Below are 13,593 nucleotides of genomic sequence, written 5' to 3' on the forward strand. Positions count from 1 at the left end.
TTATATCTTGGAAAGTACCAAAAGTTAAAATACTTGCACAGGATGAGCCCATTCAGCGTTAATTTGGTTCTAAATTAAATCAAATTAGGGTCCATTTCTGGTCTTCAGGTTCATTGATGCTGCAGTACTAGTAATGACCACAGGAGGGAACCCCAACACCGGTCCAAAGTCAAGACTACAGACACAAACGCTGTTATAAATCTCTGTTTATTAAAATATATCAAGCATTTCTCAAAAAATAAAATTAACACTCTGTCTCTCCAGTCCGCACAGAGGAGAGCGTACTGTCTGCCAAAACCGAATCAACTGAATGATCCTCGAAGAGCTAAAAAAAAAAAAAAAACACCAAACCATTTCCCCCAAAGTCAGAGAGAAGAGAGAGAGAGAGAGAGAGAGAGAGAGAGCGGGAAAGATGTAAAGGCAAAAAATGTCAATAGATTTCCGTCATCCACAGTAGGAAAATAATCTGGTGCTACTGACACACACTGCACACACGCGACTGAGTGTTTCTTTCCCTCTTGTAAAAAGTGGTTTATATTAATACTGTGGAAACACTGAATGTGTTATTAATCTGATTGTGGGCAGAAACATATTAAAAGATGCCGTGGTGATGACCTCACAGGCAAATGTGTTTAATGGCCACAGAGGTTACAGGGAGCAAATTAAACACATGAGAGTAACAACTCAATGACAGGGAACTGCGGCCATATTACAGATACAGACACTACCTCATGTCTTCAGTTCAGATAGGAAGAGTCTGACTTTGCCTCCAATTTTGGTATTAAAGACGCAAATCCTCACTTTAGGAGTCCTATCTTATCTTACTTCATCCTGTTATCTCAAGTTAGGAAATCTTTAATACTCAGTACAACAGTTTAGGAACTTTTATGACTGTTACCTAGCAACTGACATAACTTCTCTTCTTATCTCGCCAAGCTAAACAACTCAACGACTGTTGGCTTTTATCACTGAAGCATACTTAAACATTTATTTAAGCATATAAAAAAAATGAAGCAAAAACAATGATGGGCATTAAGCTTGAGTTAGCGGTGTTTATCTAGTTCTCCAGATAAATTCAAAGATGTACTTTTGGGAAACTTACAACAACACTGACTTGGGAGATAATAGAAAGCAAGTGGGCTAAAACAGCAGGCTCCACCAGATTCGTCTCCATCGTGTAAAAGCGACCAAAGAAAAGCCATGCAGATTAAATAAGTTAGCTGACACTACCTTTAGTAACCGTTATTTACAATTACCATTATCTACTGTCAGCTAACACTACCTTTAGCTACGGTTAGCTAACAATGTTGCAGGGTCAGAAACCTGCAGCTCCAGTGGCTCCCTGTGCTTTTGACAAAAAAAAATTTGCATTTTCATTTATCATTGTTGCAGCCTAAAGTGATTCTTACATTCTCCAATTGAAAAAATGTGTAGTTTATACACTGAATAAAAACAAAAGATTTAAAATGGCATCAACTAAAATGTGCATCATATAGCCTCTATCTATGGATCAGTGCCTTTTCTTCTAAATTTTGCTGGTGGCTAATCTTAAGTGTCCTTAGGTTGGATACGGATGCCGAATTTAAAAAAAACAAGAAGAATCTCTGAGGAAAATAGAGAATTTAATAGTTGTGGCTACAGACAGATTTTTTTTTTCTTTTTTGGCCAATAATAGCTTTTTTGATCGTGAAGGTTGCTGACCCCTGTGCTGTTGTTAGCTACTGATAGTGAACCATACCATTACCTATGGTTAGCGAACACTATCATTAGCTAATGTTGGCAAACAGTACCTAGCTAGCTAGCTAGTTAGTAAGTTAGCTACTACTACAGGTGAAAAAAATGAAAATTATGACATCTTAACAGTTATCCTAAAGTTAGGCGAGGTTATTTAAGATTTTGAGAAGTTAGGCTGATCGTGTAATACAATTTTACTATCCTATGTTAGGATACGGACGTGGGAACTGTTATATATGTTATGGCTTTTTTTTCCTAAATCAGATCTTAACTCTTAATTACCATGGTTACCAATAAAAGATAAGCATAAGATAGCATCCCCAAGTTAGGATGTTTCTGTAATATGGCCTCTTGATCCACAAGTAATCGAGTAGATCTGCACTACTGGTGTAAATGTTATTTTTGTGTGGGTTTAGTCATGTTTCACTCTTCTTTCTTTCAGGGTAATAAAACATTTCACCCTGTAGTTTTTCAGTCACTTTGTGCTTTCTTGTGTTTTTCATGTGACACTCTGAATCCCCCTCCTTGTCCTTTAGTCCTACTGTTGTCCTTCTCAGTCCTGGACACAGTCTAGTTGGTTGCCGTGCACCCAGTAACAGATCTGAGCAAACTTCAGAGGGGTGATGCGGACGGCCACATTATAATCCCGGTTCTCTCCGTCTATCTCCAGCCACTGGTGTCCGGAGAAGATGCCGATGACCTTCCTTTCCCAGCGCTCTAAACTGTTGTCCCACACTCTGCCATAGACTCCAGAGCCGCTGGCTCCAGGTCGGGCGTCACAGTGCTGGTAGATCAGGTCGCTGGACTCTTCTTCCACAGGACAGAATCTGTACACCAGCTCGCCGGATCTGTCGCTGTCAAAGCCGGAGAAGTGGATGCGTTTCCCTGCCAGGTCATCGGAGGAGGGGGCCACAGAGAGGCGCATGAAGGGGCGTCTGTGAGGCCAACGCAGCTCCAGCAGGGCGTAATCAAAGTCCATGCTGACCTCCTGAGGGCCCTGGATCCAGCCCTTTGGCACGCGGGTACGTTTTACCCTTACCCAGCGGACCAGAGGCTTGTTGGCAGAGGTGAAGCCCATTTTGGTGCCATTGATGGACGGAGGAATCAGGAAGCCCACCCTCAGCTTCCGCGCCCCCTTGACGTAATCCTTCCCATCATGCACACAGTGGGCAGCTGTGAGAACGTGCTGCTGGGAAACGAGAACACCAGTGCAGCCGGTGGAGATCCGCACGGCCGTGGAGAAAGGGTAATCCAGCAGGAAGTCGTCACCTTGGATGTTAAAGCGTCCGTCTGCTCCATAGATCTGCCGCCGCACACGCTTGTGCCTGAGTGTTATTCTTGGTCCTCTCCTCGGTGGAGGATGAGCAATATGATCCCCTTCGGACACCTCATCGTCAGCTTCCACGTCGACAGCAGTGAGGGTGCGGGAGCCGTCGGCGTACAGCGTCTCAAAGGCCAATTTCTCTGAGAGCTGCTCCCTCTGCGCCTCCTGCTCTCCTCTGTGGAAGCAGCTGGAGTTACAGTGAGTGGTGAAGTCCAGCTGAGCGTGAGCGCTGAAGCGGGAGCGGAGGAGAGGCGTCGGTGCGTGAGGGACCAGCGTGGGGACGTGGACAGGGAGGTGGTGAGGAGGAGAGTGCAGGAGGGACAGGGTGAGAGGGAGGAGGAGCTGGAGGAGCAGGAGCAGGTGAGTCAGGAGGGTGATCATGGTGACGGGAAACACTGAAACGACAGAAAATAATCACACACATGAGAAAAACATCTTATCCTGGAGAGATTGCGTGAATTCCTACATGTTTGTCAACCGTGGAGAACATTCCCAAACAACCTAATCCTCCATAAATCTGTCACATTATAAATCACAGCGCCTATGTGAGCGAGGTCAGCTTGTAAAATCTAATGTTGCACCACAGGCTGGAGTTTCATCTGGTGTGGACGGTCAACAATGGACCTCTTGTTCCTACAATATAGATTACCAGAGAAATAGGATTTCAGCGTGATGGAAACAAACAAGCATTTTAATGTCTGTTTGGTGCAAAGTCACAGAAAAATTCCAAAGGAAGAAAAGGTTCACTTAAAGGGACAGTTCACCCCAAAATCAAAAATAAATATTTTTCTCTTGGCCTGTAGTTCTGTTTATCCATCTCCATTCTTTTGGTGTGAGTTGCAGAGTTTTGTAGATACCAGTTGTAGAGATGTCTGCTTTCTCTCCAATATAATGGAACTAAATGGCATGTAGAGTTCAAAGAGACAAAAAAAAAAATTACACCTGAAAAATTAAAAGCCAGTGTCTCTTTCCAGAAATCATGACCTGGTCACTCAAAATAATCAGTAGACCTTCTTGCGAGCAGTTTTATGTAGGAACTACTTTCTTTCTGTTGTAGAATCTACCGGAACTACTTTCTTTGTAACATGTCTGTGGATTTAGTTATTATACTGGAGAGAATGCAGACATCTCATCTCAAAAATATGTATTTTTGATTTAGAGATGAACTGTCCCTTTAAGACCATTATGTATGTAGTCTTAAGGATATCGAGCTGCAATGATCAACTGATTATCAATTATTAAATTAATCACCAGCTATTTTGATAATCAATTAATCAGTTGGAGCAATGTAAAAAAAATCTCTTAATTTCTTAAATGTGAATTCTGGTTTCTCCTCTCCTCTCTCAGTAAACTGAATATCTTTTGGTTGTGGAGGAAACAAGACATTTGAGGACATCAGCTCTTAAGCTTTATGAAACAGTGATTGGCATTTTCACTATTTTCACATTTTCAACATCTGAACAATTCAACAGCTTGAAGAAATTCTGGCCGGGCTGCAGAATATCCGTGGTTCAGTGTTGGTTTTGTTTTGTTAACAGCGTGGTCAACACCAGTCTTTTTCCCCAAACCACATTTAAAACTGAGAGTGAAATAAGGCAACTTCATAAAAGTAACATCAACTTTATAATCCAATAAATTTTAATGACATTGTCCTTATTTTTTGTCATTTTTAAGACATTTTAAAGTCTAAAGTTCCAGTGTTTGGATTTCAGACTTTTTAAGCATCTGCAGAAACCCTGTCTCTTGAATATAATGAAAGTAGATGAGTTGTGGTGCTCAAAGCACATAAAAAATAAATTTGAAAAGTTCAAAAGGAATGTCTCTTTCCAGAAGTCATGATTCTGTGGTAACTACTTGATTTTAAAAAAAGTAGTTCCCCATGAAACTGCTCACAAGAAGGTCTGCAGATTAACAGGGTCATGATTTTTGGAAAGCGACACTGCTGTTGTGTTTTTCATCCTTGTGCCATCCAGTTCCAGTTATAGTGCCGAGAAGGCAGACATCTCTGCGACTGATATCTTCAAAACTCTGCAACTCACACCACAACAATCTCGCTGGATAAACAGCAGACCAGAGGAAAAATATGAATTCTTGATTTTGAGATGAATTGTTCCTTTTAAGAGGAAGCAAAGTGGCCACAGACATCGCTGAGAAGCCAGAACAAACCTAAGTGGTCAGGGCTCGAAAAGAAAAAGAAACACAGTGTGATTACTTCAAATGCTGTTTAAAAACTGTTTCTCAACAGGGTTTACGGGACAGAAATTCTGCATTATCAGCAGACTGAGCGGGTGAACAAGAGGTTACAATAAAAATCCTCCAATCAAATATTTGTGAGAGCTCAGAGGTAAGACGTTGTTTTTCCATCAAACATTAACTACTTCACAGTGTACGTGGTGGGGCTTTCAGGGCAGATTAGCAGGGACAAGGAGATACTTGATCCCTTCTAAACTCTGTGGACCCTGAGGCACTCATGGCACGAAGAGAGCAGGTGTGTGAAAAGTGAAAAGAAACAAGTCGAGGCACGGCGGCAAAACACAGAGCATTATCCCTGACAAAGGCCAGGGTGGGGCCTGTTCACACACCTATGTGCTGCACATATAACACTACAAAGGAGCCAGAGGTACAGAGAGGAGCTCCTGTGAGCAGGTAAAGCTCACATCTCCTTCCATGTTGACATGTCACATACATGACAGCTGCGGCAGACGATTATACCAGTCACAGAGGAGCTGAAGTGGTTAATTGGCCGCCGAAGAACTGTATTAACCAGGGAAACTAACCAGGCCATGGCAAAACACATGTAATTTATTTGAAATCATTAACCAAATGTGTTTTCAGCATTTGTGTCAGCATTTAAAAACACATTGTTTGACTCTTAAAACACAAGTTTCGAGCTCTAAAAGCAAAACCACAGTTCTTCCTGGGGTTTTAGTGGCTCATTCTGATGGAAACCACAGGAATTGATCCAGAAGACATCCCTGTGCAGAAGTGGCAAAATATAACTGGAGGCAAGACGGTGGGAGAGCAATTATTTTTGGGCTGTCACAGTAATTTGGAGTTTGACAAGTATGCCAATAAATCTTTTCACAGTTATTTTATTGCGTGTAGAAGGGAAAATACAAAAAAAGTCTACTCTGTCAGTATACAAATGACACAGGCAGGTATCCTAAATACTCCACATTTCTGGTCAAGACTCCCTGCTCAGCATCTAAATGTGATCTAATCTTGTCTGATATATTGTGAAGCTGAGTCAAATGAAGGCCTGATACTTTTAACATGTATCCTACATTAAAGAAGCACAAGTTCCCCTTTAAGTTTAACTGCTTAGATGGTTGAAGGGATGACTGAGACTAAGAAACAGCTTGGAAACTGACTGAGAGGCAAAAGAAACACCTGAAACCTCATACAGATATACATTATATTTTACCCTAACATTTCACCTGAATAATCACATTCCATTACTGTTTGTAGTGTTTTATATATAGTCTCTATGTCTGTATTATAGTGTTTATTGTGTGTTTTATTTCTTAAAAGCCTAAGTTTCAAAGGATGACTAGGACAGCTACAGCTGGAAGTCCTATATACATTCAAGGATCCCTCATTTCTGACATGCAGATAGAAAATAAAACGTACAGTGAAATGAAGGGAGGTGCTCTGTTCTGTTACTGTGCAAGAAATATAAACGGAATAACAATATACACAGTAAATAAAGAACAAGTTAAAATAAAATGAAAATATATACGATTTAAGTGGCTCCGTTGCATTTTTTGTGTGACAATGCTTATGTATCATCCTTGTCAAATGAATACAATAAAATTTGAAAATTAAATCCTTATCTCTCCTTCTTATTACAATTACAAAACCCTTATGCAACAGTGCTTCGGCCCTGTGTGATGCCTTAGATGTCAATTATCAATCAAACCAGTAAATTTAACAGATTTACCTCCTGATTAGAGATCGATGTCCCGTGTTTACATCCCAGTCAAGTTTTCCTCCCCATCAGACGAGTCGTTCAGGATCATTTCCCAGGTTTTCCTCGTCATCCTCTCCCTGTCTGAGCGGCGGCAGGTAGTTTCTCCTCCTCCCCTGTCCTCTCCTGTCCTCTCTGTCTCCCCGCCGGTGTTGGACAGCGTCGCTCACCGTTTTACAGCGGGTACAAATAAAGCGCCAGATCCCGTTTCTCTCCGGGTGTCCGGACCGTCAGTGTTTCTGCTAAAAAAAAAAAAACCTGCTCAGCTCAGACAGAGAGAGAGGGACTCAAATAAAGTCTGTGGTCTGTGAAGCAGTGTTTACCCTCTGAAGCAGCGTCCTGCCTCACGCTCCTGACGCCCCGCCCCTCGACATGGTGTCTGCCCGCTGAGGGGGGACAGATAGCAGGCAGCTACCAGTTTGATATGAGCCATCAGTTACTAAAGCACATTCTCAAACTTTATTTTTAGGAATAATATACAGTAAGTAAGTTATTATTATGAAAGAAACTTTATGTCACAACAGTGACCTGCTCACTGTATGTCATCATCTTTTTGTTATATGTACCAAAACAGTTAAATAATTTGACAAAATATTAATTTTAAAATGATTTTAGTGATTTAACATTTTTTATTTTCTACTACAGAGTCTATGATCAAAACTGTGTCCATATCAACGGTCTGTTCCTCCTTGCACAGGTCTGTTCTACAGGAAGCTGTAATTGGCCAATCAGAATCGAGTATTTAACAAAGACATGGAGTAGATGCATTTTTACATTCATACGTGTAAAAAAAATAAGTGGACAAAATCAGAGTAACATCTTTACAAGCGCAGACAGAGAGATATTGTTGAAACTCATGCTAGTGCGTAAATAGCCTAGCGCTAAATTAAGCTAGGCCAAATCGTTTAGCACACAGCTATGCTAGCAGCTCTCAGTCATTGGAATTTCCAAGTTTGCAGGTGGGAATTTCAACTCAAAAAACTCTGAAATCAGATTCCGACACCGGAGAAATCTCGCCAACCAAAATTCAACATGGTTGCTCTGTGAATCAATATTAGTGAAAGCTGTTTATTAGCGCTTGTGTGTCACCAAATTTGTAGCAGAGAACTCCTTGCAATGTAACTGTTATGATTATTGCATTTCAGTATTTTTCTAAACAATTAATCAAGTATTATTTTCACTTATAGGGGAAAAAATAATCTCTCAGCCCCCACACTGAATAGCTGCCATTTCAGCACTTAGTCAGCTTGACTTGCTGACTGGACCAATTTTAAGTTTTATTTCATTGGAAAACTTTGACCCAACTTTTTAGTCAAGTTGCACATTCTTGGCTGCATGTTTTTATAGAAAAGTCTGACACTAATGCTTAAGGCATTGTACTGTCAGATTAAGTGATGACCTACTGCAGTATTTTTAGTTCAGCTCTGTTGTGGCGTAAAGTTTTAACAGTCACTGCATTGAATTAACATGTCTGATGACTTTATGATTCAGGACTGTAAGTGTTTTTATTCTTCATCATACCAGACATTTGGCACTTTTTATTGGTAGCCTACAGCTACACCCAAGCAAGAAAAGTCTTGCTTCTGCCATTACTGTGTGTCTAATTATCTTCAGTGCCAAGAGCCACGATAGAGAAGTGAAGACGAACTCCTGAGATCTTAGCTGGCAGGCAGAGCACTGTTGGGGCACGTTGGCAGCAGCCTTCACCTCGCCCTCTGCTGCCTGACCTTGACTTCAAGAGGTCTCTCATCTCTCATTTAGGATCCCTGCGAACCTGTGGAATTTGGGAGGCCATGCAACCGACGCTCCCATGGGGTTTTTGAGGCTTCAGGGGTGCCGAAACAGAGCTCCCAGTCACGGCGACAGTGCCTTCAGGAATGCTGAGGAATCTCCCAACAAGGACACAAGTCAGGCTGTCGGCACAATGTGGCCGCTGTTGTCCTCGGAGCGAATGTCGCCCCGGAGGAAACACCTACCGAACCTGCTCCTCATCCCTGTAATAAAATCTTCAGCTGGTTCTGTTCCTGCTCGGTGATTTCGGCATGGTGTTGATAGATTAAGTGTAAGGTATATTCCCTCAGAAATACAGAGGGAAATCTTTGTGGATGAGACTGAAGGTAGCAGGCAGAAGGCCAGAGAGGTGCAAATGTGTAACTCTGTAAGCATGCTGTGTGTGATGATGGTATCTCTGCCTGTCTGTGTGCTGCAGAGCGAGCACAAGAGATTTCCTTTGTGTGTGTATGTGTGTGTGTGTGTGTGTGTTTGTGTGTGTTTGGCATTGAGCAACTTGGCCTCTGTTTCTTGGTGGATTCCTCTCTTTCCGTCCTCTTCTTTTCGCTCTTCCTCACAGAATGTTCTGCTTACAAACTGGAAAATTATACGGGACAGAAGATACAGGTTTTAAAGGAATACCCAGACGCTTATTTGCTTTCTTGCCTGAGATGAGAGGATCAATACACTCTTATGTTTATACTGTAAATATGAAGCTAGAGCACTGGCTGCAAAATAAATAGTGGACAGAGCTTCCAGGTCTGAAAAGTGTCTTAAACCTTCATTCTTTTTAATGGCCAGCAGGAGGTGACTCCACTGGCTGCAAAAAGATGTCTGATTGTATGGACTCTAATGGAAAAATGACCGTACTTCTCAGTAAACAGTTTCCAATTGTGGTCTCAATCGATACTCTCGAGTCTTCTTCAATGCGGCATCATGTTCATCTTGTAATTTATTGTCCTATTTGGAATAAAATAGACAATAAAGCAGGTTATGCTTTAGGGCAGGGCAGGGTGATTAACAAGTCATTATCAGAGAGTCCATCCTGTGCAATACACAGGGCTCATCGAACTCACATCAAACTATTGGCATATGTATGTTAGAAATGGAAAACAGCTTCCCAAAAGCTGAAGCTAAAGCATCTCAGTCGCCCTCTGATGGTGGTCTGCAGCATAAGTCATAAATCTTAATAAACAGGACATGGGCCAAACTAAAACACAAAAGTACATGTCAAATACATTTTTTCCCAATGATGGTTTGTGTTATTTTAGGTTGTTCTTATCACACTGACGTTTGTTAGTGTTTATTTTTTCTGGTCACTTTGGTTTTAATCAGTTATTTAAAGCTATAAAACAGAAGTTTCATGCTATGATTGACGGATGAGTTCTGCTTGAGATTGAGTCGACCAGCTGTACAGGCAGGAGCATGAAAGCGCAGCTCCAATGCAGTTCATTACCACACAGATTCTGGCTCAAAATGACACCATCAGCGCTTGTATCCGGGATATTTTGGCTTCAGTTTTGTGCAGTGGGAGAAATTGGAGCCACATCATCCATCTTTATTTATAGTCACTGGATCACACTGTCAGACTAGGCAACACTGATCAAACAGGGATCAAGATTCTGTTGCTACATTGCCGACTTCTCACCTCAAATGTACTGTTTAGCTGTGATATGAGAAACCTTGTGGACATTTTTTCATGCTGAATGGCCGATCAAAATCCAAACACCATCCAACCTGCAGTACATCACCCGCCAGCTCCACGCTCGGTACTTTGCATGCTTCGGTTGCAAAAAACCAAGATGGTGACACCCTTAAAGCCAAACTTGAGGCTTCACAACAATGGTCCACAAACCAATGGGTGATGTCACGTTTGGTTGACACTTAAGCGTGAGGCTGGTTAGCTTAGCAAATAGCTGGCCTGACTCTGTTTAAAAGAAACAAACTCAGTCTACTGGTGCTACTAAAGGTCACTCATCAACGCATTATATCTTGTCTGCTTAATCTGTGCAAAAAACAAAGTGTAAAAATGATTTTGTAGCTTGTAGGGTTTTGTGCCAGGCAAAAGTGATGGCACCAAGACATAATCCCACACATACGTACTAGCAAAACCACAAACTGATGTTTTTATATTTTAGTTTTTATATAAATGAAAAACAAGAGCTGTAGCTTCATGTTTAGCGTACAGACATGAAACTGGTAAGCCTACTGATCTTTTCATCTAACTGTGGGCAAGAAGGCAAATATTTCCCAAATACAAAATTGTATTCGAATCCCAAATTATCTTAATTGACTGACACTCTGCCCATTGTGCTCAGATTATGAAAACTAATGGCTAATTAGAGATCCTACATATTTAAAGAGTATTTTACATCACACAAATAAAACAGTGATTTCTATTTCTTTTTTTTTTCTGCTAGGAACATCTGGTGGGCCAAATCAAACCATTAATATATATCAAAACGTCTTACACATGATGGAAACTTTCCTGTATATTTTTCTCAATTTGTCAACCTGTGTAAATTGATGTGTACGGTAACAAGTCTTGTCAAGATGAAATGTTTCGGGGTTTTGTGTGCCACCTGTCTCCTGTCTGCTGAACGGTCGATTAACAGTTCCTTGTCTAACACAGGTTTCAAGGTTCATTCATGGTTCAGTTTTTCGGAAGAGGCACCTGCAGTCTATTTGACAGTTTAAAGGAAAAATTTTCCTTAAAACTGTTTCCTTAAAAACAGCTGTTGGTAGTATATCTTACATTTCCGAAACCATTTGTTTAGTTTGACGGTTTTGATTCAATTGTTCAGGCTTTACCTGCTTATTCCTGTCAGGAGTCACATGAGGCTGGAGCCTTGAAGCTCCCAGAATGCTTTGGGTGGTGGAAAAGTGCCTAAATAAACAGTCTGGAGTGAATTCTGGTCACAGGACGAATACAGACCCTCACGGAACAACATTTTAGACTATAAATTCGCCTGACTTGCATGTCTTTGGTATTTGGAGGGTCACACATTTGAACGCGGGGAGAACTTGTCGACTCCAGATGAAAGAAAATTCCTGGACTGAGAATCGACCCTGTGACACTGACACACTACTGCCTCTGTTTGATGGTGTAATTTTTTCCCCACTGGACTGCAGACCATGAGCTCCACGTCACAAATGCTGTGTTTGTACATGGACACCAGGTGGAATGGTCATTTAATTGGTCACCCTTTGGCTATGTAGCGTCAGGTCGTCTGAACGGACCGTCTGGTCAGGGAACAGACCAGATGTAAACACGAGAGCATCATTTCACAACTGATTTATTGAGCAGCACTGAACAGTACAAGTTTGCCAAAGACTTTAAGATGTTTTTGCAGCTATTATTATCTTGTTTGGTGCATTTAATGGGTAGTACTTTTAGCTTTCCTTGAATGATGTAAGTATAAACTCTTGCATCTGTCAGTCTATCTGTCAGGGTTTGTGTAAAACAACAAGACAAAAAAGTCTATCAGCCACATTAGTGACTGTGTGAGGTTTGTTCTTTGGCGCCATGGCTGTATTAATGAGAACTGGACACAGCTTTAGAAGTATTCACTCCTATGAAAGTGGCGCATGAAGCCGACTTCTGTGCCATTATGCGGCCCTTTTGAGCAAACATACTAGAAACTTCTGCCAGGCAAGCAGCTAAGTTCCAGTTTAGCCTTCTGCTATGTTAAATGGGGACAAAATGATTTAAATGTGCAGCTCTTTTAGACTTTACAAATGTTTATCATCTGAATAGAACAAGTCCAAAATGATAGCACAACAAGTCCTCTAGCGGGAGTTGTGAAGCTAAAAAAATGCTTATGGGGGGAAAAAATGTTTTCTGGGGGTGCTCTGCATTGCATGATATTATCATTACATGTCAGATTGGATTCAAAGCCTGGCACTTTCCTTGGGGGCTTGTTTGGCACAGCAATGCTGTGAGAGAAACGCTAACATCACAAGTTATTATTGCTTAATTTTATAGGAGCTATATGTAAGAATTGCCAACCTGTCAAATTGATACTTGAAAGAAATGGGGGCAGCATGCCACCAGAAAGTTGTAGTTAGCTTAGTTAGCTGTGTAGCTAGTGGTCCTAGGGGAGTGTTGGTGTTTACACCACTGTCACAGGAGCTTTGGACTGCCAGGAGGTTTTCAGGACTGGGGAAAGAGAGACCCAACAGGGAAGGCTAACAGGAAGTCCTGCTGGAATACACCTGAACTGGAGCTCATCAAGCAAGCAATGGAACCGGACTCAATTGAATTGAATGCATATGGCTGGATTGGGACCAACCACAGCCTCTGAGACCAAATGGAGGCCAGTTTGATGACAGGGAATACAGTACCAAGGTGATTTACAGCAACTCCGACCAGGACTCTGCTGCTGAGGGCAATGAAGACATGGCAGGTTTAGGTGGGGATAAAAGAGGTGCGAAGCAGGAGAGGAGCAAAGAGGAAGGTTTGGCATCAGAAACCAGCTGAGTGTTGTTGTATTGAGAGCAGACTCGGCACTACAGTGACTCAGCATGGGCGCTCTGTGGTACCAAGTCCTCCTCTTCTGTCTTCCTAACTGGAAGCAAATAAGTGAGCGAATGAACATCAAAGTGTCTCAGTTTTTTAGCTTTTTGCCAATGAGAATGTCACTTGTTTGAAAAACCTGCAAACCACCTCCACCTTATTTTCTTTAGTTAAAATCAACACATCTTCACTGACTTCCCTGAAGTTTCTGTGTCCCTAACCCAAGTCACTACGCCACTATTCATATAGCGATACCCTTAAAAAAGACAAGGGTTTGGAAGG

At 41.6% G+C, this 13,593-nt stretch overlaps 1 protein-coding gene across 1 annotated transcript; it reads right to left on the bottom strand.

Annotated features, from left to right (window-relative positions):
• Positions 1-1,334: 1,334 nt before the first annotated feature.
• Positions 1,335-7,352, bottom strand: prss23 (serine protease 23). The gene is made up of 2 exons (XM_084718960.1): positions 6,999-7,352; positions 1,335-3,453 (listed from the first exon to the last, which is right to left on the bottom strand). The coding sequence occupies exon 2, from the start codon at positions 3,437-3,439 to the stop codon at positions 2,288-2,290; it is 1,152 nt and encodes a 383-aa protein (XP_084575086.1). The 5' UTR covers positions 3,440-3,453; positions 6,999-7,352; the 3' UTR covers positions 1,335-2,287.
• Positions 7,353-13,593: the final 6,241 nt, after the last annotated feature.

Source organism: Lutjanus erythropterus, chromosome 5, assembly GCF_056507025.1.
Source record: "Lutjanus erythropterus isolate fLutEry1 chromosome 5, fLutEry1.hap2, whole genome shotgun sequence".
Lineage (NCBI taxonomy): Eukaryota > Metazoa > Chordata > Actinopteri > Lutjaniformes > Lutjanidae > Lutjanus > Lutjanus erythropterus.